This window comes from Biomphalaria glabrata, chromosome 1 (genome assembly GCF_947242115.1).
Source record: "Biomphalaria glabrata chromosome 1, xgBioGlab47.1, whole genome shotgun sequence".
NCBI lineage: Eukaryota > Metazoa > Mollusca > Gastropoda > Planorbidae > Biomphalaria > Biomphalaria glabrata.
In genome coordinates, this window is record NC_074711.1 from 14,270,094 (window position 1) to 14,297,959 (window position 27,866).

General features: G+C 34.3%; 2 protein-coding genes across 4 annotated transcripts; both read right to left on the reverse strand.

Annotated features, from left to right (window-relative positions):
- Positions 1-1,479: 1,479 nt before the first annotated feature.
- LOC106060469 (histone-lysine N-trimethyltransferase SMYD5-like) lies at positions 1,480-7,076 on the reverse strand. 2 transcript variants are annotated; one of them, XM_056023636.1, is made up of 12 exons: positions 6,917-7,076; positions 5,725-5,973; positions 4,940-5,061; positions 4,584-4,653; positions 3,790-3,894; positions 3,641-3,703; positions 3,341-3,411; positions 3,110-3,216; positions 2,961-3,017; positions 2,674-2,768; positions 2,466-2,536; positions 1,480-1,642 (listed from the first exon to the last, which is right to left on the reverse strand). In XM_056023636.1, the coding sequence occupies exons 1-12, from the start codon at positions 6,968-6,970 to the stop codon at positions 1,525-1,527; spliced, it is 1,182 nt and encodes a 393-aa protein (XP_055879611.1). In that variant the 5' UTR covers positions 6,971-7,076; the 3' UTR covers positions 1,480-1,524. The 2 variants fall into 2 exon arrangements, with proteins under 2 accessions (XP_055879611.1, XP_055879619.1); XM_056023644.1 differs by having other exon boundaries at positions 6,984-7,019.
- Positions 7,077-10,552: 3,476 nt separating this feature from the next.
- Positions 10,553-27,822, reverse strand: LOC106060467 (hypoxanthine-guanine phosphoribosyltransferase-like). Of its 2 annotated transcripts, XM_013218361.2 has the most exons (9): positions 27,619-27,822; positions 24,787-24,893; positions 23,039-23,222; positions 21,897-21,953; positions 19,879-19,944; positions 13,887-13,987; positions 13,254-13,300; positions 13,057-13,133; positions 10,553-12,475 (listed from the first exon to the last, which is right to left on the reverse strand). In XM_013218361.2, exons 1-9 carry the CDS (start codon positions 27,637-27,639, stop codon positions 12,422-12,424), a joined length of 714 nt encoding a protein of 237 aa, XP_013073815.1. In that variant the 5' UTR covers positions 27,640-27,822; the 3' UTR covers positions 10,553-12,421. The 2 variants fall into 2 exon arrangements, with proteins under 2 accessions (XP_013073815.1, XP_013073817.1); XM_013218363.2 differs by lacking the exon at positions 21,897-21,953 and having other exon boundaries at positions 27,619-27,820.
- Positions 27,823-27,866: the final 44 nt, after the last annotated feature.

Consider the following 27,866-nt stretch of genomic DNA (forward strand, 5'->3'; position numbering starts at 1 on the left):
TTTGGGTTTTTAAATAATCAATTTTATTGTTGCCTTTGATGTTTGAAATTTGTTCTTTGCATTTGTCCACTTGTCGTACTTGAGTTGGACAGGAAAGTTTACAATGTGTTGATACAAATTTTAATATTTGAACACTTTGTAGAAAAGAACAAGATTTGAACTGTGCTCTAGTTCATTTTGAAGTCCCTTTTTTTTTTTAAAAGCATTACAAGAATGTCATTTCTTTCAATAAAATTGTAATAATTTGACATTTCTTAAATCTCAATTATATTATTTTAGCACATTATACTTCTAGGACCACTTTGCTGGAGATTAGACAATAATTACCTCTATCTATTAGGGTTGACATAAATTTTCATTTCTTTAATAAAGAATCCCCTCTTCCCCCAAAAAACAAAAGCTTTGTTTTGAAATGTTTTAAAAAGTTATACACATAGTTGACAGAAGTATTTCTATTTTTTTAAAGTTATTTTTTAGTCATTTATTTTGTGTCAAATATTTGAAGCAGGTTGTGTCATTTGGTATCACTTTTGCTGAATACTAAATTGTTATTTCAAATAGAACATTGTGATTGATATATTGAGATTATAATGTCATGCAGCATATTGAAAAGCAGACAGTTACTGGAAAACTATTTCTGTCACTTCCATTTCTGATCAAATGAGTGCTAAAAATATAAACGTATGCAGATAGAAGGAAGCTAAGAACAGAATAGTTTCAAGAATTAGTTAATAAACCATATAAAAGTCAATAATAGACAATCATAATTATCACAGAATTGAAATTTGTTATTTTGATATGGAAGCCAAAGTTTTGCTCAAAAGATTATTTCATTTAGATTTGATATGGTTAAAAAATAGAATCTAATCTTGAAATGTTACACTCAGCCCAAAGAAAAAAAAAAACATGTTAATAATATAGTAGTGAGTTGTTTCATTTTTTGTATGTCCATCCATTGCAGTGTTTCTTAATAACAAGTCCCTGTCCACTGACATTTGCATCTAGTTGTTTTTATTCTTTAAAAAAGAAAAAGGGGAAGAAATGAAGGTCATTGAAAAAGGTTAAGGAAAAATATTCCATTTTAAACATAAGCTTAAGTTTAAATATTGTATGGTCTTCAACAGAATGCATGTTTTCAATTTTAAAGCATATGACTTTTTGTTTTGGATCATTCTTGTAAACTATTATTGATAGAATGTGATTGTTTTCATTTTAGTCCACTGCAAAACTGAAGCTTACAATAAAAGTATTGCTGAATTCAGAGAACACTTTTTTGTTCCACATAAATTCTATGAAGAAAATCATTTGCTTTTTTGACTTGCTCTTCCTTGACACCTTCTGTTGTACATGATCATCCCTGTGTTCTTTTATTTATGTTAATTTATCAAAAGTTTGAAGAATTTGAAACATGATAAGATGAAATTATTTATATTCTATTGCCTTTGTTATGTTACAAAATAAACATGGGAAATAAAATCATTGAATTTCTATGGTCTTTAATACATTTGGTTTTATGAACATCAATCACATAGTGTCCTCTTCATCCATTTCATCACTATCAATGTCTTCTTCTGATGTAACACTAGCATCATCTGCCTCAGACAAACATTTTTCACAGGTACATGTAAATAAGTAATTCTCCCTGAGGAAGAAATAAAGTTTTAATAAAAGTTTTACATTTTCAACCTTTGACTTAGACTTACAATACCAGATTTTTACGACTTCTAATATTGAAAAAAAAATTTTTTTTTAATTAAGCAAACAAGATATTTCACTTTTTTATTTATCTGCTAGAACAAGTGCTCCTTCTACTCTAGTGCCATTAGAGCATAGAACGGATGGCCTAAATCAGCCGGGAAAACAAATCATGAATATATTAAGACAAAGATATGCATAGAAATTAATTATCTTCTTTTTGGAAGGAATGTCTGTGTAATGAAATAACTCTACTTAAATACTGATATCATGTCTATATTCAACATGATTACTTTACCATCAACAGTGAACAAACACATCTCTCATTACATTGTTTAAGTACTATGAACATACACACAATGGACACTCACAGGAAATAAACAACTCAGTTACACTACTACCCCGCCTAGAAGTTATAGGATCATAAACATGTAAATAATAGTAAATGAAGATAAATTTTTAGGGATGCCTAAGTATCCCTACTGAATACTTATAGTATTACTCTATTGAAAAGTATTATATAATCAGAAACAAACAAGTTATCACTAGAAAACAATCAGCTCCAAAGTGTGTCATATTATGCATATAAATATTAAGTTAGACCATCAGAAATTGTAGTCTAGAATAACACCCAGAAAATAATTCAATTACACTAAAGTCTGTAAATTATAGAAGAAAATAATTTCACTAGTTTAAAGCTTCTAAGTTTATTCTAAGTAGTGTTGAACAGATCAATAGGATACTTTATGACAAGTAAACAGAGCACTCACTTTAATATTTTTTGTCGACTATGTCTGCTTCTTGTAAGGTCACAACAACTCAGATAACTGATGGTAATTTCCTAAAAATAAATAAAGTTATATTAAATTTGTAAAACCAAACATCCCAAAATATAAAAAAAATCTAATTTTCTAAATTAACAAAATTGTATTTCTAGGAAATACAATAGTACAAAAACAAAAGAAATTAAATGCACACCTCTTCAGGACTGATATCCTGCAAAGCCACCATTGCAAGTGTATGATTGCCATTAGGAAAAGTAACTTCAGCATTAGGACTACAACTGTGATTGCCTGAATAAAATTAAACTCTGTTATGTATTTGTTATAAAAGACCCATTTCTCTTTCACCCTCATGCTAGACTAATATATATATATATATATATATATATATATCATTATTTTCATTACATTTTAATGTGCTCCTAGTCTAAATGGAATACAAAAACTAAAAGATACACAGACCATGAAGACAAAACAACTTACAAGAGCTTTGTAAAAGATACAGTGCAGAACCTTCACAATCAAGAAATTCTCCTGATACTGAAAGTTAAAAATTAGACAAGTTACAGTAAATAGCGTACCCAACTGACCATATCACTCAATATATACTACAGATCTAATGTGTACAGTACCTTCATCCAATTGATCATAAAGTTGGGTTATAAGTTCATCTAATTGTTTTTTCTCAGCATCTCCCAAACAAAGTTTCTCTGTATTTTTCACCCAATGACTAAATGAACTGAAAGAAGACAAAACGTCAGGCATATGTTTACACAATGTGAAGGTGCTTTTTAGTGTTTACATGTGAAAGTAAAATATTAAGTGTCTACTTAATGTAATGAAAATATACTTCTTTTATTTACCTGGATCCTATGCCTTGTCCATTGGTACCTATGAGTGCTAGTAATGAGTTGAACCCTTCTGGAGTGAACCACTGGTTTAACAAATTGAGAAGAAAATAAAATGAAATATTTATTTAAAAAACAAACTCTTATATGTAAAATTAAAAAGTTGACTGTCTAATGGAGGATTTAATGAAATGGATTGCTTGAAACAAACAGAAAATCATTTACTCATTTATAAATCTCCTATGAAAACATGGATATTATTATTCTTTTAAAGTATGTTTGGAAATGAAACAACTTGTGATCAATCAGATTTACCTCTTGTACAGCTTCTTCAAAAAGTGTTTCTCTCAACTGTTGTCTCAACACTTCTCTTTGAACCTGAAAGTATTCAATCAGTTTTCAAAGCAAATGTTTCAAACTGAATAGATTAAATAGTCCTTCCAGGTTTCTAGTACTTTACATACCTGAAACTGTTTACCCAATAATTTATGGGCTATATGTTCCTGTTCATTTAAAGTTGCTTTCACAAAGCCAGAAAACAGAGATATTATATTTCCTTTGTCCTGGGCCTTTGACAAAAAAAATTATTATTAATTGTCTTTATTAAATTATTATAATAATGCCATAATGTGTAATACTCAAAGAGGTCCTATTCAATATTTACAGATATATATATATATATTCATAATAAAAAAATAATGTTTGACATAAAAAGAAAAAGTATTAATTAAAAAAACAATTTACTTATATCATTAGAAAAATATACACACAGCTATAATTATCTCATTAACAAATGTTTATATTTTCTAAAGATTATATTGAAAATATTAAACAAATTGGTTTGGGTCCTAGTAAAAATCCCAAAATCCCAATTAATCAACCAAGACAACATACATCTCCAGATACTCAAAATACAATGAAACAATTGATGGAGTAAAACCAACATTACAAGAGAAACATTTACAAACTAGAATAATTAGACCTTCATCAGACTTCACTGCCCCCCCCCCCCCCCAACCTATAAAAAAGGAAATGATAATAAAGTTAATTAGAAAATTAATATATGAAATCATAAGGATCTTAATTTCTTTACTTCTTGAAACATACAGCTGAAAAATCAACATTATTTCATTTTCAGCATAAACTCTTTTAAAGATGGTGCTATAGTTAAAATTCAATAACAAACAAATGACTGTATGCTTCAAAGAGCTTCAGATACACAAGTCCTCTCATAGAATGAACATTACGTGGTAAATACCTGTTTCACCATGGCAATCATCTTAGCTATAAGCATTATACTTGTTGTTTCTGGAGGATAGTGAAAGGACCTGTAAGCATAGAAAAAATAATACTCAAATCACAAAACAATTTTAATTTCTTGGTTCAAAGTTGATCAACTTCTATCAGGGTGTTTATGGTAATTATAAAAAAATACAAAACTAATAGTCATAAATTCTTTTTTAATGTTGGTTTTGTAAAATGTAGAAAAAAAATATAGTCTTAACAAGATGTTATGTAAGCAACAGAGAAAAATAGCCACATTCTGTTTTTTTTTATAACATGCTGCATATGTAATTTGAAACAGTCAGTTGTCTATAGTGACAATCTATTTACCTCCAAGTTTCAAGCAATCTATTTAGTGGGTGAGCTTCATCCTCCTGCGACTGACCTTTACATAGAACTTGATGGTACTGGCTCAATGCCAAATCAAGACATTCAGTGCTGCAGTAAGGTATCTGAAGAACATCAGACAGCATATCTAAAGAGTATTTCTAATTGACACACTCATTGAATCTCTTTTCAAAAGATAAACCCCCTAATTAAAAAAGGACTCAGAATTATCAATTAAAGTTAAAATAGCAGGTAGACATGAAAGCAAGAAAAGAAACAAATTATACCTATTTTCTCAAAGTAAAAATTAAATTAAATTATATAGCTTTTATATAGCGCTACTTTCATGCTTTTATAGCATGCTCAGAGCGCTATGGTCCAATCTCAATGGGGAGGGGGGGTATCTGGGAGACGGTTTTCTGTGCTGCCTTTAGGCGCTCAGCAAACAACTCTGCATGAGTCGGGTGTCGAACCTCGAGCCCCCTTCATAGGTAGCCAAGTCAAGCCAAGTTCAAGCATCTCAACCATGCTTATATAATCATATACTATACCTCATCAGCTTTTAAAACCAAGACACAAACTAATGTTTAGATTAATTTTTCAATTGTTATTGAATCTGTTTATTGGTTATTCACTTACTATGTTGGCTATATGACACTTTTGTAAGACCTTTGGTCACAGAAAAGGTAACCACTATTTCAAGTGTTCTTTTAAGTTTTCAGTCTTGATGAAAAACCATTATTCCTTGGTACTAAATTATATCTAGACTTCCACATTAAAGATCATACCTGACACTGGGGACAGTTTACAAATTGGGTAACATCTTGATCACAGCATTCTGGATAGGGTAAGGTTATTTCTGCATTGTTGGTAAGTCGTCTTACCATATTTTCAGAAGTTTCCAATGACTTGAGACAATATTCGCAAGCCAGATATTTATACAGTTCATTCCAAGAAAACTGAGCACTGACCAAAGGTTTTTCTTCAAAAATAGTCTCCCCTTTCTTTAAATTCTTCCTTGCAAATAATCCTTTACCCTGAATATATAAATAAAATAAAGAATTTTAAAGTAATAATAAAAATCATGTTAGTATTTAAAAGAGGTTTTAGTAATCTTTTTAAACAGGCTTAATAGCACTTTTCAGGACAAAATTTTAGGAGATTTTGGGAGTTTTTTTAAGGATGAAGTGTATGTATATATATATAAGATAATATATATATGTATGCTATGTATCATATAATTTATGTATAATCTGTGATTCCGTGACTGCGTGAGCACACCTGATTTCTGTAGGTGTCCGCAGGCCTCATAAAAAACTCTGGCGGGACGCACATGGTCCACCAACGTAATTTGCCTAAATAATAGATTAAAATACTCTTTTACAAACATTTTTTTTGACAATGACAAGTCATTGACTGATTGAGACTTGAGTTTGAGTGCTAGAATTTAGAATCTAGACGTCATTAGACTAACACTAAGTGACATAGTAAGTCTTAGGCTTAGCAGGCTTAGTTAGGTTTTAGACTAGTAGTAGTGTCTAGTGACTAGAGACAGTGAAGAATAAAGTTAGAGTTAGACTAGTTTATTAGTTAGAGTACTTAGACGACTTAGTCGAGTTAAAGACTTTAAACTGACTTACTAGTCAGACTAGTCACGACTAGGACTAGTGAACTTGTGACTTAGTCACTTAGCTAGGCTTGGCTTAGCCTTGCCTTAGCCTTAGGACAGTTACTGTGACTTAGGCTTAGGACTTACTTTTTACTGAACTTACTCACTTAGAGTAGACTAGATCTAGATAGATCTAGTGACTAGTCATTCTAGTACTAACTAGATCTAGTAGTGTAGTAGAGTAGAGTGTCTTAGAGTAGACAAATCTAGATCTAGACTATCTAGAATCTTATCTAGACTCTAGCGGTAAGTAGCCTATATATTTATATCTATCTAGTCTAGATCTAGATCAAGTTCTAAATAGATTCTACCTTTATTGCAGAAATATTAATTATCTTCACGTTTTCATGTTGTAATTCTGCCATTTTTTAAGCTTACTTCTAAAAGACTGAAACCCATGGAGAATTTATATTTCGCATTTTAATGCTGAAAACGTTGCATATTATTTTTCCATGATTAGAAGAAATTCAATAGGTAGGGTGCATTGGCGTGATGCTGGGTAAAATGTTGCAGCGGTTACACGAAGGCATCTACACCAGGTTTCGTTTGGACGGCAATGTGTTCAATATTCGACGTTTATTCTCCCATACAAAAACAAAAGAAATGGTCATCAAAGTGCTTTTCTATGCTGATGTTTGCACCCTTCTAGCTCACAATGAACATGATCTCGAGATCGCGGTCAATGAATTTGCATACGCTACGACCTCTTTCTGTTTATCTATAAACCTCGGGAAAGCAGAAGTCATGTTCCAGAAGTCACCCAATAAAACCTACTCAGCCCCAAAGATCACCGTAAATGGACAGCCCTTTTACTTGGTAGACCACTTCACATATTTAGGAAGCATATATGGTATCAAATGACGCCTCGCTTTCAAGGAAACTTGATAACCGTCTGGCCAGGCGAGAGTTTGGTGGAATAAATCGCTCCGCCTGCCTACAAAAATCAGTCTACCAAGTGGTGGTTCTCTCAACCCTTCTATATACATCTGAGACATGGGTATCATACAGAAAACAACTAAGACTACTTGAACGCTTTCACCAAAGATGCTTGCGTAGTTGCGCTCCATCATCGACATACGGTGGCAAGGCTCACTACAAACAGCGATGTCCTTGCGAACGCCGATATGGACAGTATAGAGGGACGTCTTATGGTCCGAAAGTTACGTTGGGCAGGGCACGTATCCCTTATGGGGGACGAACGTATGCTATTTTTGGTGAGCTAAAAGTTGGTAGACATAACAGAGGCGCCGCACGGAAACGCTTTAAAGGCCAGCTTAGGCGCCAACTTGCCTTAGCTGACATAGAAGAGAGCACCTATATAGTTGCATGTGGCTTCAGAACGAGACAGCTGGAGGTCACTCACAAAGGCCCGCGAGATAAACATTTGAGAAAAAAAGAAAATCCACTGCCGAGGACAGACGCAGACGGCGAAAAGAAAATCTTAATAATCCACCTGCGGACAATGGTTATGCTTGCCCTGGATGTGGGGATGCGTAGCCACGGGAAATAATTCTTGTTTGTAAAATGTTTACATGTTTCGAATGTTCCATTCAGAGATAGTTTACTTCTTATTCCAAACTTCCCGCAGGACGACCTGGGATGGGAGCGGGCAGGGTTTGAACCCGGGATCATCGATAAATCCAAACGACAGCCCAGCGCGCAAACCGCACGACCAGGCAGCACTCCTCATTAATCTTTGGACTCGAAGACAAGCCTTATTATTATTATTAAAAGTAGCTTATCTTCTTTCTTTTTTTTTTAAGTAACGCCTGTATATTAATAAGATAAGATGAGCATGTGGGGAAAAAAAAGCTTAATCTGTTCTGCCTAAATATGTGTAGGCTCTATGCTTGTAAAGAAAACTGTATTCTGTATTAATAAAGGCCTTAACATTAACACTTGAAATAAACACGAGAAAGCTTAGTCCAAAGTGACATTTATTGATTGAGGTCATAAAAAATATTACTATTAGGCCTACAATGTAGACCGATCATAAAGTGTTATTAACTATTAGAAACCGCAGATGATATTCTAATTTACTTTCGCAAAGATGTCCATATATTTTATAGCTGTGTTGTTTTGAGATCTTTACAGATATTTATCAAAACACTTTCATAAATATTTTTTTTTTTTTACAGTAAGTTTAATTGGATTATTAAAGTGCTGATCAAGATTGAGCTAGCTCACTGGCCTACATAGCTTGGTACAGTTAACAGAAATAGATGACCACGAGGATTTCTAAGTGAAGGTTATCAGTAGGCTACGTAGCCTATCTAGATCTATACTTAGACATTTAGGGTGAAAACTTTAATAAGGGTATTAAGATACACTGACTAAGCAGACAACTTTTAACTGGAAAAAAAAAAGTGGGTCTCGGCACAGCTACCTAAAACTTGGTCATATTAATAGGCCTATTTGAACTCGAGGCAATACGTTACACTTTCTAAAGATGCTAATGCTAGAGATTTATGGTGTAGGCCTACTTTATAGCTGCCTAATATCCGTTCTGCGCTACGGTTGAAATACTTAATATATGTTTATTTTTACCGGAAAACTTTTTCATCCTTTAAAAAAAACGTCATAACAACGCTTTCCACCTCAACAAAAATTTATGGGTCTCAAATTCTTGAAGCACCGTTTTTTTTTTCTCTCTCTCATCCTTGAATCGAACGGATCACAATCCTCTAATATAGAATAAACACAAACATTTTTACAGCTCCATCAATTGCAGCCTTCACTACCCCCCCCCCCATAGTATGAACTGAAACACCCAGTCTCTCCACATTTGGCCTTTTTGACAAATTAAATATTAAAAATAGGATCGAAAGAAAGCGAATGAAAATAGTTTTGGAAAAAGTTACCCTTGTGCTCATTAGTCTGCAATGTCGGCTGTATGAATGATAGGCCTGCATTTTCATCAACATCACTTTGGATTTGGGCTTCCGCGAGATCGTATTTTTGCCATGACTATCAAATGTTCTTCTAATGCTTTGAATGTGGAGTGCTTTCCGCGGCAAAAACAATCCCTGAATCTTTTATTCCCTTATTGTTTCATTACGTTAAAGAGGCGCGATGGCTGAGCGGTAAAGCCTTAGCTTCTAAACAGGGAGTCCAGGGATTTTTTTATTCGGAATCTTATGACGCCTCTGAGTTCACCCAACCTGACATTAGTTGGGGAAAAGTAAAGGCAGTTGGTCGTTGGCCACATGACACCCTTGTTAACCGTGGGCCACAGAAACTGATGACCTTGACCTCAAGGTCTGAAAGGGGAACTTTTTTTGTTTGTACGTTCTCTTCAGAAAACCAACGAGTTGGTAGTATCGATACTGTCACAAGTGTTTTATACAAGTGCTAGTAGTAGCAGGCCTACACCAAGGTAATCGTGTTATGTTAATACACTTTGCACTTGAGAATAGATGTTAATTTTTCTTAAAAAAAATAAAGGCTAGTTTTTTGCCATTTCCTGTTTCCTTTTATGAGCACTCCCGAATGGCAGCAGTTGCTGTAACCAAGTGAACTGCTACAAGCGATGTAATTTGGTTTTCTCTTCGATATATAATACATAAAATTGCTGAGACGCTTGGTAAAGAATATTTTGGCCAAATGTCTTGAAGTCACTAGCTCCACATCTTTACCAATCCATCAACAAATGTAGACTGTGACAAACTAATTGTTACTTATAATTACTTCATTTGAAACAATTATTTTGATTATCAAGTCATTGATATCATCTAATCAGAAAACGGGTATGCAAACAGATTCTACTAAATGTTGAATTGTTTTTTAAATTAATAATTTTATTTATAAAGCGCTGTTAACAAACAAAATGTAGGCTCAAGGCGCTAAATTGAACTTTAGTTTGTAATATAATAAAAATGTGTTAAGTCTGTACCACAGAGCCAAATATTCAGCCAAATATTCAAAGAATGAATGAAATAGTGTATGAGAACTTTTGTCAAAAAAAAAAGTTTATTCCTAATAAAAAGTAAATAAATTCTGGTAAAATGTCAAATGCATAGTATCAATAAACTGAGGAAAGTATAGATTACAATTCATTCAACTTAGGTCAGCTATCACCATAATATCTCTTTCTTTGATACATGCTCTAAATTATGTGATGAAAACTAATTAAAAACTTTGAGGAACATAAAAAATGAGTTAAAAAACAAATAAACCCTGATTTTTTCTTTTGCATTATGCAGATGACATTTTAAAATAATTTAATGAAACAACTCAAAAGTTAAAAAAAAACAAACAAAAAAAAACAACTATACATTTATCAAGCACAGTCTACACAAGAAGTTTACTTAGTCACACTACTAAATGAAAACAATGCTAGGCCCTGGAGTGATGGTGGAAGAGCAAGAAGAGTCAATAGAAGTTTTAATGCCACATCTACAAGGAGTGTAAAAACATCAACAAATCAATGGTGTGAGCAGACTTAGGTGTGTGATTATGTTACTAGGTTCATGTACAATGGCTAGTCAAGACCTATTATCATGAGACAATTGTATCACAACATTTATAGGTGTGTTGTCAACCAATGGAAGTGAGTGTTTGTGTACAACCTGCAAGTGCTTACAATATTTCTGGTGTCTAATGCAAAGCATAGATCAGTGGGCTCAGAAACTTGCTAGTTTATAACCTTTCACATGTAACACCTAAATAATTATATATATATAAGTGCAATATATCTAACATGGACAGATGGATAAAAATTTGTCTAAAAAAAAAATACATAAAATCAACATTTGCTTAATATCTTTTTAAAATAAGTTGTTTGCTGACTATATCTTTTGTTCTGAGACAAACAAAAAAATGTCCCCAAAAATTCTAAAACAAGAAAAATAAAAATAATAAAAAAATAAAACAAAACAAAGCTCATCTAAGAGGAAAAACACATTTACAACTACATCTCTCATTAATAGAGTACGACTTATTTTCCTTCTTCAATATCAAACAAAATAATTAAATACTAATAATAAATTGAATAATTGGTTTATTGATTCATATTTTGTTAAGTTCAATAAATAATTGTTTGAAGTTTCAACTTGATACAAGAATGGGTGTGGAAGAAATAATGTGTTCAAACTTTTTACCAGCCAGATGGAGTGAGTAGATATAAGCTTTGTAAAAAAAAGGTTATAACAATTTCTTGAAGAAAATGAACAAGCCAGTAAATCATTTTGTTATATCACACTTGTCATTGAGGACAAAACACACACAAAACCGGGTCAAATAAAATAGTATAAAAAACCTCCTCCAAATCTTTCACAGCTAAATCCTCAGCTCTATAAGATATGCAAGGATAAATTAACAAACAAATCTTCATCTCTTTAAATACACCAAGATAAATTAAACAACAATGGCACACCAAAATCTTTTTCTTTTTATATTACAAGCTTGAAAATCAAGCACTGTAAATGTTCTTTCTAGTAAGTTTGACAAAATGTGTCATTAAGAAACACAACGGAGTGAAAAAAACATTAGCTTCTTCAAACATTACAGATATATCTGTGCAGTAAACAAAAATGCAACTTTGTTACTTTGGTTGAAAAACTAATGGGAAAGAAAATCCAAGAAGCAAAGTAATAGTTTTAAGTCAAATATGGTAAAACAAAAAACTTAAAAATAAAAATGCCCCAAAACAGATGAACACAAACAAAAAAATAATAAAATTAACAATATCTAATTTTCTGTTCATGTTTCAATTGTTTACATATTTGATGATCATATGGCTACAATTACCCACTGCATTGGATACAACTAAATTGGGTCTACAGAACTGGGAGCCATGTTGGTTGTAACAGAGCACATTATGATTTAGTTGAATATTTCTTCTTGCCATTCTCATTGATGACACATATGTGCTGAAATATCAGAAAGAACAATTGTAATGTATTTTATCTGCACATTTTAAGTACATCAAGTGTTGCTTAGCAAATAAAAAGCTATTGAAAATCTATAGACACCCTTCTCCTTTTATGAGTAAGCAACCTAAAAAAGTGTATGACTTGTGTGAGACAAATATTACCTAACCATAGTCTAGTAACTAAATGGTTTTAGGGAGATTACTGCCAATCAGAGGGCCTCAGGTGTTAAATTCTTTTGAATCCCACATGTGTTTTACAAGTAGCCTACCTTAAGGCTGAACTGGAAAACTGACAATGCCATTAAGCATTATAGAAAGGAACCAAGATAAAATTTACTAAAATTTAAACAAATACCATTTAGTTTCTTCTTAACTATGAGCAGAAGTTGGAACTTCTTGAAGTGGCTCTATATGAATGATAAACTGATGGATTAAAAAAAAAAAGTACTCAATCATACATGTTCCTGACAGGGATCATAGGGAATCCTGGGTTATTAGCTATCATATATAAATGTGTGTGTGTATGTATTTATATATTAGTTATACTGATGTAATAGAAATGTAGAAGTCATCACTTACTGTCAGGTCTCTGAAATATTCATTGAAATCAAGTGCATACCCAACAACAAACAGATTGGGAACCTCAAAGCCAATATCTGAAAACCAGTGATTGTACTTTACTTTAGAATTTTCTATATATAATCTATATAAATGTATTGTACTGTTAATGTATGAAAATAAAAGTACGGTAATTATTATCAAACTGAAGCACTCACAATCAGGTCTATAGCCAACGTTATCTTTAGTTCTTTTGACTAACAAACTGAAACAAACAAAAAAAAAAAAAAAAAAAGAAGATTGTATTGACATTCTCAAGTGAAACAAACATAAACCAAAGGGTTTCCTTAACTAAGTCATCCAAGTATAAAGCCATATTTAACTCCCTAGCATATATAACTAAATTGCACACATGAAAATGTCTAAAATAAATGTCTTATGTTTTTTGAAGAAAATTCATTAAATTGTAAAATTTTAATAAAGACAAAAGAATGGGTGAGTAATAAGGACTTTACAATTCTGAGTTGTAAGAATCCCAAAAATCACTACTCATATCACTACCAATACTATTGAAAATTAGATAAAATTATATCTGAAGGCTGATTTTTTAAATTATATCTAAAGGCTGATTTTAAAATCAATCTACATAATCATTGCGTATTAGCCTTGCTTTAAACAAAGAGCATGGTATTTATTCTACAAGATCAAGAAGATAAAATTTGAATAATGAGAGTTACCTTAAAGAGAAAAACAAAAATCCATCTGTTTCAGAGGAGAGTGACTAACATGTAATATAGACAAAAATAAGACCCAATACCTTTGCTTGCAAGTTAAATAAATGCATTACAAACCTGGCAACTTTGACACTTTTAGGTCCCACGGATTCCAACAGTTCTAAAAGCTGTTTCATAGTCCTCCCTGTATCTATAATATCTTCAACAACCAGCACATTCTGAAGGAAGAACAAGTTTTATTGAAATACTTTGTTTTTTTAAACAGTTGGCTATTAATTTTGACTTGAATAGTCTTTATTGAAGCAATTAGTGTTTACAATCAATATAAATTTTAACAAAAACAAATTTAAAAAAACTTAAAAAAAAAAAAACAACAACAAACAAAGCTTATATTAAGAATAGTTGTATCAATTAGTTCGGATAAGTCATGTAATTAAATTTGACATATATCTAAAATAATAAATCTGTGCAATTAGACATATTTTTACCAATTGTTTTTGTAAAGTGCAATTTAAGCATTTAGCTTTATCAATATGCATCAGTCAAGTACAATTTCTTTCCCTTGTTCAATTCCAAACAAAATATTTAATTACCAATAGTTATTTAACTAATTGTTAATTTTTTATATAGATTCTTGTTTTGTCTGGTAAAAGAAATAATTGAAATAACAAATTTCAGCTTGATCCCAGATTGGGTGTTGGAGAAATAACATGTACAAACTTTTTACCAAACTGAGTGAGTTGATAATATAAGGCCTCCTTCAGTCACAAAGTGACTATGGGTCATCTCATGGAAATAACTCCCTGGGCATTAGACGTGGTTGAAACAAGGTCGCTCATCAGTTTCCTTCTCTCCACACAGCTGATGTATCCAAAAGAACAGCAAGAGCTAATACACTTTAGAGTCAGCAGCATTGTATGCCTAAGGGTCATCAGCTCCTAATATTTCGGCAGGGTTGACTCCTCAAGCCTTTCTTGCGATTGGTAGAGCTGCAAGGCAGTATAGGTTTAAATTCACATTTTTCCTTCTCCTAGGTGGGTATCCAGCCATGGCTAACGAGCCCTTCCTGCCTGAATCCTACTGGTTTAGGCACCAGTTACTTGCCTTTGCCCCTTCTCCTGTTAGTGAAAACAGTTCCGCCGTACTCTGAGCCACATGTGAAGGCCATTTACCACATACATTTTATAGGTAGTGGAGTGCTTATATCCATTACCACTTCAGGCAATGACAACCTTGCTGAGTTGATATAAGCTTTGTAAAAGTAGACTAGGCTTATAAAATGCATACATTTCCTTGCTTCATTCTTACTTTGGTGCAGATTGATATCCATTGGTTTCTAACCACTGCAGCAATCATCTTCATATGTTTTTAACAATGAACCTTAGACTAAAGCATTTTTACACTTAATAGAACCCATATTGAGGCAAAAAATAAAGATATTTCAAGCATCTTACAAAATGATTCATTAAACGGATTGTCAAACATTTGAATGGATTTGAAAGTAACATTTCTAACAATATTTAAAGGTGGTGACTAATTCATATCGTGCTTTACGTAAAATGCAAAGTGAAAGTCTTGCAGGTCACAGACTTGTGCAACTTTAGTTTAAAACGATGTTCATACTAGAATAAAGTAGGTCAGGACTAGCACATTGGGGGAGAGGAAGGAAAATCGATGTACATCTAAAGTTGGAGTTTAAAACTTTTTTTTAGGCAAAAAAAAAAAAAATCCCTATACATAATAAGACTGATATAATTTCAACTGAATTTTAGAGCAATACAATGTATTTAACAATTCGAGCAAGCAATTGAATTGAAAACATGTCACTTGCAGTTGCATTGCCAGTAAGAAAGGGAAAGGAACTAATTGTTGGTCAAGAGTAAGGGTCAAAGAAAGGTGGAACGAATAAGTGATAAAGTAAAACAAGGTTCAACAATGAAATGAAGGGAAAGATATTGCATAAAACAGATGAGGTAAGTTAGGTGATAAAATGATGTTAAAGACTAGATGATCAACTAGTTGAGCGGAAAAGGAATTGAAAAGTGTGGACTATAGGAATGGCTTGGAGGGATAAGATAAACAGAAAACTAAAAGAGACCAAGCTGAGTTTCATGGCATTAGGTCTATATATGGCTCCTTTTGTCTCGAAAGGCAATGGATGCGCCCAAGTGAGTCACTGGTTTTGGCTTAATCTTGAGACGGGGCAGAATCTGGTGTGGCTAATCAAGCCAATTCTAGAACGGCAGACTTTGCCACAATTCGTACATTTGTATGCCTCTGATTTAGGGCTAGCAGACAGGGCAGCTTTCTTTTTTTCCCTCTTGATTAAAGCCGCTTCAATTCTTTTGTTCTCAGCAAGGGTTGTCCCAGCACGCACAGTCTGTCTCCATGCACTCCGGTCTTTGGCTATGTTTTCCCACATACTTTCACTGATGCCTGAGGCTCTCATGTCTCGCTTGCAGACATCTCTATATGTTAGTCTTGGGCGGCCCTTGGGTCTGACTCCTTCCACAAGCTCAGCATATAAGATATCTTTCGGGATTCTACCATCTGGCATGCGGGTGACATGTCCGAGCCAGCGTAATCTCCTTTGTGTCAGGAGAGCATACATGCTGTTCATATTGGCCAATCTCAAAACTTCCTGATTGGAGACATGGTCCCTCCAAGAGATGCCCATTATGCGTCTCAGGCAGCGCAAGTGGAAACTATTCAATCTGTGCTCTTGGTACATGTATGTTGACCAGCTTTCACTGCCATAAAGGAGAGTGCTCACAACACAGGCGTTGTAGACTAGGATTTTGGTCGCTGTGGTCAATTTACCATTTTCCCAGACGCGCTTGGAGAGTTTTGCCAATGCTGTGGTAGCTTTTCCTATCCTTTTTGTCAGCTCGATGTCTAAGTCTAGGTTACTGACAATTGTTGAACCCAAGTAGGTAAATTCCTGCACCACTGAAAGGGTGTGGTTCCCAATTTGTATTATAGGTATTTCTGCAACGTCTTGTGCCAGGATTTCGGTCTTGGAGAGACTTATAGTAAGGCTAAACTCTTGACAAGCAGCTGCTAAGGCGTTCACTAGCTTCTGTAGACCTCCTTGTGAGTGAGATACGAGTGCCGCGTCATTGGCAAACAGCAGCTCCCTTATCAAGATACGACGCCTTTTCGTTTTGGCTTTAAGACGTGCCAGGTTAAAGAGCCTTCCATCGGATCTGCTATGGATGTATATTCCGTCTTCCAGGGATTTAAAAGCACTGGATAGTACGACTGAGAAGAAGATGCCAAATAGTGTAGGGGCCAGTACACATCCTTGTTTTACACCGCTCTTAATGGAGAATGGCCTGGAGGAAGAACTTTCAAACTGAACGGTGCCCTACATATTTTCGTGAAAAGCTGACACTAGTTTTCTTAACTTATTTGGACAGCCGATTCTCTCTAGTACAGCAAACAAACCGCTTCTGCTAACAAGGTCAAAGGCCTTGGTCAAATCAATAAAAGCTATGAAGAGGGGCTGCTTTTGTTCTCTGCTCTTCTCCTGTAGCTGCCGCAGAGAGAAAATCATATCTGTTGTAGATCTTCCTGCCCTAAAGCCACACTGCGACTCTGGATAAACACGATCTGCCAGGATCTGTAATCGCTTTAGTAACACTCTAGCAAAAGCCTTTCCGACTATGCTAAGCAGTGAGATGCCTCTGTAATTGTTACAATCAGAGCGGTCGCCTTTATTTTTATAAATTGTAACAATGTTGGAGTCTTTCAATTCCTGGGGACCATTCCTTGTTCCCAGCACAAGCTTAGCAGTTCATGGAGTGGTTTGATTAGGGCATGTTTTCCAGCCTGAATTACTTCAGCAGGAATGCCATCTCCTCCGGGTGTTTTCCCATGTGCAAGCATGTCAATGGCAATGCTCAGCTCCTTTACTGAGGGCGTTTCGTCTAATTCCGTCAAAACTGGAAGTGATGGGAAGTTGGAAACAGCATTTGGTGAGATGGCGTTTTCAATCTGGTAGAGTTCTGCATAGTGTTCTACCCATCGTTCCATTTGCAGCGCACGATCGCTGATGATTGAGCCATCTTTTGACTTGAGCGGAGCACACTTGCTGGTGTGAGGTCCAAAGGCTTTTCTCATGCCCTCATATAGTCCTCTTATGTTACCACAGTCGGCACAAGATTGAATATCTTCGCATAGCTCCTGCCAGTATTTGTTAGCACATTGTCTCGCTACTCTTTGGGCATTGTTACGTGCAGCTCTGAGCCTTTTTAAGTTGCTTGGGGTGGGATCCTTCTTGTAGATTAGCATGGCTGCTCTCTTGTTCGTAGTGGCAGTTTCCATTTCTGGTAGACTAGCTTCAAACCAGTCTTCGCTTTTCTTGGTTTTGTTTCCAAAGACCAGTGATGATGTTTGGTAGATTGTATCACGCATAAACGTCCAGCTTTTTTCTACCTCAGTCACAGAGAAGTTTTTAAAAGCTTCCTCTAATTTGTTCTCAAATTCGGTGCAAAGATCAGGATTTTTTGTGCTAGTAGTATTCAGGCGTGATTTTCTTTTTCCCTGTGAAGTGTGGATCTTAGTTGGCAGCAGTCTTGTCCGGCATGACACTAAAGTATGATCAGTATCACAATCCGCGCTTTGGTAGCTACGTGTCAGCAGTATATTTCCAATGTCCTTTTTTCGTGTCAGTATCATATCCAGCTGGTGCCAGTGCCCAGACCTAGGGTGCCTCCATGAGACACAGTGCTGTGGTTTTGTTCTGAAGTATGTGTTGGTAATGCAGAGCTTATGGTATGTGCAGAATTCAAGCAGTCTTTGTCCGTTCTCATTCATCTTTCCGATTCCAAAAAGCCCAAGACAGTCTGGCCAGGTAGTGTGATCTGCAATGTCAATATGTAGCCTTTTTAGCTCGTTGTTTATAACTGCCGTCTTCCTTGCATCGTCGATCTGCCTTAGATCATCAGTGAGACCAGGACACATTGTCCTGACATTCCAAGTGGCCAGTCGCATGACAGGGATTTTCTTTTTCAGTTTAATTTTTCTTCTTTTGTTGCTTGGTGCAAGTTTCCAGCCTACTTGTCGTTTTAAACTAAGCTTTAAGCACCCATTAGAGCAGGCAGGCTGTGGCGGATCAGCACCTAACTGACTGGGGGCTGCCCAGGTTGAGGCGGGCGGTCGCTGATCAGTGAGGCGCGAAGACCTCTCCCACCGTCAGAGACAACCCGTGGCATCCATACATTACGCCAATCAAGTTGGACTTATAACCCGTAACTGTTGTCTCCCATGTTGTTTTAGCCGCTTTGCAGCAGCACCAGAGTTTCCTCTCCGGGGCGCATTCCTGGGCCTTGGATAAAGGGGTCATGGGTGGCCCATGCGTCATGATCCCTCTCTCGACCTTGCTGATGTGATCCAAAGGAACGCATCGCATTACATTTGGCACCAACTCAGTTGCAGAAGCTGCCGGAGGGAATTTCATAGCTGATACTCCCAACGCCTAAGAGGCTTCACTCCTGATTTCTCCTCGAGGTTGTCTCCTGAAGCCTCAGTACCGCAAGGCAGCGGGGGTTTGAAGTCAGAGTACCCCTCTCCTAGATGAACTGCCTTACTAGGCTGACGAGCTCCATCTGCCCGAAGCTCCCGGTTTTGTGGCGCCAGGTATCCAGGTTTCAAAGGTTGTCATGGCCAGGGGTGTCAATGGGGTTAAGCTCCCACTGTCTATAAAGTACTCCTAATGGCATGCGTCTCAAATAGCCTCTGACAACTAAGTCCAGCACCTGGTCGCTCGTGTGGCTTAGATATTAAGCCCGGCGAAACTGCTCTTACTAACAGGTGAAGGGGTGGCATTAGGTCTATACATTTAGAAAATGATAACGTTATGATTAAAAGTATAGCTCAAGCACATTTTCATATAAGTACAGGAAATAATTACAGAAAAAGTGCAATACACAATAAAGAATCACAAATAATTTGATATTTACTATAAACATATCAATACTGAGTGCATTGCTTGTACGTAAAAATAAAAATGGAAGGGCTAGTTATTTGTAGTGTTTTGTACCTCATCAAATATGTGCAGTGTAAGGCAATAGATGTGTGGTGATCCATGTACATGAAAGCACCTTACCTTTCCTTTAAGATTTTCTAAATTGTCTCCACCTATAACTTCAATGGAGCCTGTTGAAGAATCATTCTGAAACAATTTTGTTTTCAAGTGTTAAAATAATTTCACTAAATTTTTTAAAGCTAAAAATCAATAATCAATGTCCATAGAACAAATATAAAAAAAAAAAAAAAAAAAAAAAAAAAGCAATAAACAAACCATAAACAAGGTTACAAAGACAGTTTGTGTGGATGCACAAACTGAAAATCGGCCCCCGAAGTGGTCCACCCAGGCAGGTTTCAATATTATCAGAATGAAATTCTATCAAAGACAAATGACAGAAAATAATGGAGAAAAAAGGTTAACAGATCTTGTGTGGTGCCCCAGCGGTCCAGCAGACCAAAGGATAGGTGAAAGTGAATGTGATGTTAGATTTGAACCTGGCCTAACTGATGTCTTATAATGAATATCTAATTGTTTTGTAAAGGGCCAATCATTTATTCCTCAAGAATAAAACATTTCCGTAAAAAAAAAATAATACTTTTTTCTTTGGGGTTAGGTGTTTTATACAAACAGTATGACACTGCAGTTCAGCCAATAATATGAAAAACTACTTATTAATTGTTGTTTTAAATTGTCTGACTTGTATGCATACTAAATAGATTTTTTTCTCTTTAAAAAATAGTAAACATTTTTTGTGTATAAATATAGTACTTAGTATAACAGAACTTACATAACATATAACCATTTGCATAAATGTGTTCAAAATATGGTAAATATTTGTCTCCCCTAATAAAGAGCCTCAAATGTTTGTTAATATTAATAGTGAATAGTTGTAAAAGTGGTGTATTTTTATGAAAAAAAACTGCTTGCATCTAAGTGATTTAAAAAATTAGATTTTTCGCTTTCAGAAAAGAAAAAAGTAGTCGTTGCATCAGAACTTGGAATGGTCTAAAATATTGTGATGTCGGATTTTCACTTTCATCTTTTCTAGTTTACGAGATTTAAACGGGACAGACGGACAGAAAGGCCACACAAAACGAATAGTGTCTTTTTCCCTTTCAGGGGCCGCTAAAAAAACACTGGTTGAGAAACTAAAAAATATTTAAGAAACAGAGAGAAACACTAAATAATTGTTATTTTAAACAGGTTATTCTATTAGCTTTATGTAGTGTGCCAATACTCTAATAAAAATCATAAGAATCTAAACAACTTTCTCTTGCAGGTGACTATTCATAGCTGCCAAGACATGAGCATAAACTGGGACAAAGCTTGCAAGCTTAAAAAAAAAAAAAAGGGGGGGGGGGGGGGGAAGAGTATGCCAACTAGTAAACCACAAAAATAAACAAACCTATACTGAGGATTCATGGCTAAAAGTGGGCTATGGAAATGATGGACTAATAGTCAAAGCAAATCAAATTAGAAGTCCTATGGTTTATAAGACCTCACACCTGGCAATTATTCTTTGTTACATTAGAAATAGATACAAGATTGCTATATTGGAGATTTCTTACAAATGTGTGGGATAACATTTGAAAAGAAAATCCACTTCCGAGGACAGACCTAGATGGTGAAAAGAGAACTTAACAACTACGGGACAACTGTCTGCACTGGGTATGGCAAAATAAGTAGGTCGCAGCTGGAATTGCATAGCCATGTAAAATACTGCACTCCTCATTAATCTTCAGACTCGAAGACAAGCCTTATTATTACATTGGAAATAGGTTATGCTGAGGTGTGACAAAATAAATAAAGCAGTGCCAATGTATTATCTTGCACTATTTAAAAAATTGTCCCCAAGACCGAGGGTCCTATCAAAATTGAAATAATAATGCAAATGACTTTAAATTAATCAGTTAGCCTAAGTATAATTTAAAAAAAATAGGAATGCAATTAACATTTAACAAAACAAAGTGAGCAGCATGAAATAGAAGCAGAATACATTTGTAGCTAAAGATAGAAGTAGTATTAGAGAATGGTTTAAGTTTGAGGCGACCAACATATGAGTTAGTAATAATGGCAATACTTTAAAGTTTACTTGCCAAAGAAGTTTCAGTTGATGAAACATTAGCACTGGATGAAGAAATGAAATCAGATTTCTGTAAATGACAAAGGAAACCTGAATCCTAGTATTTAGTAAAAGCACATAAAATTAACCTAGACAGGCCAGTTTGTGAGAAAGTACAGAAGGTTCTGTCATCAAGAAGAAAATTAATGTAATAGCAGCCACAAATTTTTTTAGTTTATAGTAAATAAATCAGATATATGTAAATGTATTGTTAAATATTTTTATTTTGTTAGTACATATGAAAAACTCCAGAGACACATAAGTGACTGTCACTATCAAAACAGACTAATATGAAATGTGTTTTCATTGTAACAATTATTAAGCCTACACTACTTGTTTGACCCAATATAAAGGGTGGTTGCAAGAAAGTGGAAATTTGTCAAACATAGATATATATATATATTTTTTTTACAAAGAATTTAATAACTTTTACAATGCTTCTTATATATTACACTCATAGGTGCTCAAAATGTCACCAGTACACTTCAAGCTCCAAACACAGTAATCCATGACATTTAAGTTTGGACTTTTGAAGCTTCTTATTCGTGATCTCACCTGTCCCTTGAATTTTCTGCTTTTCTAGCAACCACCCTGTACATGTAGATAATATTCTTATGTCTACAAATTGAAATGTATGGAAATAAATTTGTCATTGCAGGGGTGCCGAATAAATAAAGTGAAAAACTTATCCAAGCAAAACTTATTAGGTAACCAAAGTCTCTGATTAAAAGCTTTATATATATATATATATATATATATATATATATATATATATATATATATATATATTCACACACTTACTTACAGACACATACATACATATACACAATGCTTTTTTTTTTTTTTTTTTTAATAAATAAAAAAATTTAAAAAAAAAAAGGTACCTGTGCTCAGTGATGGATTGCCTTGCCCAACTTTTAACTACTAATAAATTAATAATAAAATTTAAAATACAATAAAAGTAATATTTTTTTCCACACATTGAAAAAGGTGCCAGTAACCAGTGCGTACCGTCACAATCACACAAAAAAAAAGCACTGTATGTATATATATATATATAATATAAACAAAATGTTTAACGGACAAAATGAAATACTATATATGTACTGTTCTTACAACATAGCTTTTCAGTCGAATAAAATCAACAGCAAGTTGCACAGATTGTCTACTGTTTCTGTTCAAAATTTGGATTTTATCCACCAAATCTGTAAAAAATTTGTAGCCACCTTTGAGAACACACAGTCCTACAATAGGTTCATGTCCAAAATCTTCCACTATATCCCGAGCTATACGTTCAGTCCTGTAATAGATTAAAATCATAAATATAATTACAAAATCGTAAGCAATTTTATGAAAAATGTGTGTGCATCATTACATCTTGCTAGTGGCTATTTCCAATCTAGTCTTATAGTAGTCGACATATTAACCTAAACAAGGTAACAAAGGACATTGTGTTTAAAACAAACTCTTAGACAGTCCATGCTACACATATAAACAAATCAGGACATTTTGGCACAAAGGTTGTTTTGACTGTGGAGGAGCTCCTTGTATTTCATTTCTTCTTCTCTAAATTACTTTACGGATAGCATCTTTCTTAGACGATTTTGTATGTACGGCTGCTGAAGTTACCTGTAGAGCTCTGTATATGATAAAAGATACAGTAACGTCTGTATTATATAAGATAAGATAGATCTCTGTGGAAGAAGCAATCTTTTTAATTGTTAAAATAGAGGCAGCCTGAAGTTGAGTTACTTCCATGGCTGTGCTGGCCTAATTGAATTAAACAAGGTCGTTGTTTACTGCATCAGTGAATAGACGAGCACTACATTCCTTTTTAAGTTCACATCGTCAAAACTTCTTAGAGTGGTCTGCAATAAATCTATCAAGAAACAGATTTCCTTCATTTGTTCTTTTCCTCGCTTCAACTGGACTTTTTCCAATGTTTAAAGAAAACATCATCAGGTTTTCTAATAAAAAATATATAACAGAATAAAATGGCGAAAGTTTTGCCTGTCTGTCAGCATACGGGACAACTGATTTGTGAATGTTCCAAACTATACAAGCTTATAAACACACAAGGGCGAAGAGATTGAAAGAGAGGGGCTACTCTCAGAATTAAAGATTAAGGATTATAAATTTGCACCTAGGAATGCCAAGAGGAGTGCTAAAAACGGAAAATCGTCTTGTCCGTGACAGAGGCGAGAAAGAAACAAAGAAAAAAAAAAGGAGGAAGTAAATCAACTCTTGTCTGTAGCTGCAGTGAAAAATTAGTCGTTCATGAACAACAGCTAAAAAACTAGTTGTAAGTTTACATACAATACAACCAAAAATTGTGTTGACGAAATATTCACATTGAAATTCTCTATCTATACAGAATCTATGAATTCTACATGTATCATTTGTTTTAAGTACTGGGAAGTAATCAACTTAATTATATCATGCAACAAGTTTTGGTTTGGTTTTGATTTTAGGCACATCAGCACTATTTAGGTCAAGGACTACTCTCTATCTACATAACAAGGACTAAATTCTATACAGTTAAACCATTAAAACCAAGGTCTATTCACAGTTAAAATAGTAAAGGTAGTAAAAATTTAATAATTTGGTAAAAATCTAATGTAAATAGTACATGTTCACAAATTCATAAATCAGATCTTCGTAGACAACTCCACTTCCCGGAAAAACCCGAGTAACTTCCCAGGGCCGACATTGTCAAATAGTGTTTTTAAGTTAGTGGCTCTAAAATATTTCTCCCTGACATCCTGGTATCTGGGACAATCAATGAGGATATGTTCCATGGTGAGGCGAGAGTCACAGTACTCTGAACAAGTTTTGTTCTCTTCTAAAACTAAAATTGTCCTTACCTGTCATTTATTAGACCAGCTGGAATAAGAACATGGTCAAGATCTTCTTCATAATGCTTTGGAATGCAGAACTGAGCCAAAGCATATCCATGGTCATTATCATCTATCTAAAGTTTAAAAAAACAAAAACAAACATGTAATAGATATATCTCACTTTACTACTGCATAAGACTGGTACAAGTAAAGAACCCATAAAAACAACAGCTCTATCTGTGCCAGATAAGAAAAAATATGTAGGTAAGTCACAGCTGTTTACACAGGGCCAGGTCCAAGGCCAAGTCGCTAAATAGAAGTCTCATTCAAGAAAAGTGCAGTTACTCAAAAGACAAGGATCCAAAGGCTCTACTATGATCATTTCATGACTATATTATCTATCTATATTATATAATAGGGGGCGCGGTGGCAGAGTGGTTAAGTGCTCTGCTTACGAACCTGGGATCCTGGGTTGGAATCTTGATGAAGACTGGGATTTTCAATTTTGGAATTTTTAGGGTGCCCCTGAGTCCACCCAATTCTAATGGATACCTGACTTTAGTTGGGGAAAGTAAAGGCGGTTGGTCGTTGTGCTGGCCACATAACTCTCTGCTGGTTAATTGTTGGCCATAGAAACAGATGATCTTAACATCATCTGCCCCATAGATCGCAAGATCTGAAAGGGAAACTTTACTATATCTATCTATATTTTATGTATATATACATACAGAGATGCCTACATGCCAAAAGGGAAATGTGTATTCCCAGACCTGAAAATTTGTATTTTCCTAAATATAAAGAAATTTATTTAGGAAAGACTAAGATTTAATTCAAGCATGTAACATACAAAATGCAGGAATCTTAAAAATTAACACAGCTTAGATTTATATAGGCCTAAGACATACACTTGTCAAAATATTTATATATTTATACTTTTAGTCTTTGTCATACTTTTCTTTCCCAAGTATTTATAGTAGATTTCGAAAACCCAAAATATCACTAATTTAGACATATACAAGTGCTACGGTGAACTATTCAGAACCTTGCAGTCATGTTTCTGTAGTCAGAATACTGTCTTGAGTAGGTAGTTGAGCTAGTAACAAGTCAGAGTTGTGAACTCATAGTGAATGGCATTTAAGGAGTTTCTCCATTCTGAAGAACTATATAGTCAGCACCATTTTACCATCACTGGCAGTAGAGTTGTGTCTCTCTAGGACACACATTTGAGACCCAAAGAATAGCCTTTGCCTTTGCCAAAGACAGGTGCAGATGACAAAAATTTTAAACCCATGAAAGACAATAGCTTAGTCGGCACCATAGTCCATCCTTCATAATTCATATAGTCAATATAGATCTAGACATAGAGCTATGCGGTACAATTATATCTTATATGGCATGAAATACAGCACTCAACCAATCTTTGGAATAAAAGACAATGACTAGAATCTAATTTAATCAGGACTAGGTCTATATTATAATTATTATATATTTAATATATATTATAGTCTTAGCCTGTCTAATTAGTATTACTAATAGAAAAGTCTTAGGCTTAGGTTAATAGATAATAGATCTAGAATCCTGGTAGACTCTAGACCTAGATTTAGAGTGTCCTAGTAGATCTATGATATATAATAATAATATTATTTTAATATTATTGCCAATTTAATATAGATCTATATATATTCTATATATAGTCTAAATAATCTTTTTTTCTATAACTATAATAATAATAATATACTAGATCTATATTAGATCTGCCTCCATACATCATCAATACATTGCATTATGGATCTGCCTTTGGGTCAAACAGCGCACGTGTGTGTATGGAGGACTTCACCTGAGATCGAGAGTTAATGACATGGAGAATAAAATGACGTGGACTAGCCTATAGTCTATAGGAAGGAGGCAAGATCGAGTTATATAGTTTCTTTCTTTAAAAGAAATATTTGATCACAAGTTCCGTAGGCTATATCGACATCAGTTTCAAGCAGAGAAAGGAGATGTGGAGCATGGGAAAAGCGAAAACAAATTTAATGCCTCAAGGCCAAGGAGGACAATGACAATAGTTATAATGCTTCGTGGAATAAATTAGATTATAGAACTAATTGAAGCTTAATTTACTATAGGGCCTATTTTAACATGCTATTTTTTACGGCCTTTCGCTCATATGACTCCCGCGAAAATTACTTTCGCAGATTAGGTCTGACCCCTATCGCAAGCTGACTTGAATTATAAATTTAATCTAGCTGACATGGAAAAAAAGAGTCAAATTTAGTTTTATCGCCCAATAGCTGAGGAGTCTGCAGATGTTTTCATTTATTTTAAAATAAGTTTAACCATTGCGGAGCTATAAAAATTCTAAACTAAAAACTGGCAAAAGCGTTTGCCATTGCATTGGCATTCACATTGCCATTGGTCATGATTGGTTCTTTTCCATACTAGGAGTTAGGAGGATTAGATTATTATAATAGTATAAACTAGAATACTAGATCTAGATTCTAGATCTAAATCTATAACTCATTTAACTAATAACTGTCTATAGACTAGACTGACTAGACTATTATTACTATTAATTTTTCACTATACTCTATACAGTATACACTAATACTAATACAGTCACACTATAGTCTATAGATCTAGTAACAGTTGTATCTAGATTCTACATAGAATAGATTGATAGAATTCATAAACGACACGTGACATAGATTATTATAAAATTATATTATAGATTGAAGATTCTATCAACCTATCACAATGACAATCCAAATCTATACTTATACTAGACTAGAATTGACTAGATCTAAATATTACTATAAGTAAGGTAGTAGTTACTAGTAGTATAGACTAGACTAGACTTACACGGATGAAGGACTTAGCCATGCTCGAAAGAGAATTGTTGCCAGCTAAGTTTACAAGTTTCCCGCAAAATTATACACTCCTCAATGAGCCCATTGAAAGGAAAACTAAATTGGCTCGAACTGTTTCAACATAGCCTAGATCTAGATCTAGGACGACTAGGACTGGTGTGTAGTCTTCTAGTTCTAGTGTGATAATCAGGGCTACAAGGATTTGCAGTTATTACTCGAGAATGTCTTCTAATAAAATCC

Coding starts and splice junctions, on each gene's coding strand:
- LOC106060469 (XM_056023636.1), bottom strand. CDS start 6,970: ATGGCAGAATTACAACATGAAAACGTGAAGATAATTAATATTTCTGCA. Junction 3,412..3,640: donor TTGAAGAAGCTGTACAAGAG/GTAAATCTGATT, acceptor TTGTTAAACCAG/TGGTTCACTCCAGAAGGGTT. Junction 1,643..2,465: donor AGTCGACAAAAAATATTAAA/GTGAGTGCTCTG, acceptor TTTCTTCCTCAG/GGAGAATTACTTATTTACAT.
- LOC106060467 (XM_013218361.2), bottom strand. CDS start 27,639: ATGGCTAAGTCCTTCATCCGT. Junction 19,945..21,896: donor CATCAACTGAAACTTCTTTG/GCAAGTAAACTT, acceptor AAATTGTTTCAG/AATGATTCTTCAACAGGCTC. Junction 13,988..19,878: donor TAGAAAATCTTAAAGGAAAG/GTAAGGTGCTTT, acceptor TTCTTCCTTCAG/AATGTGCTGGTTGTTGAAGA.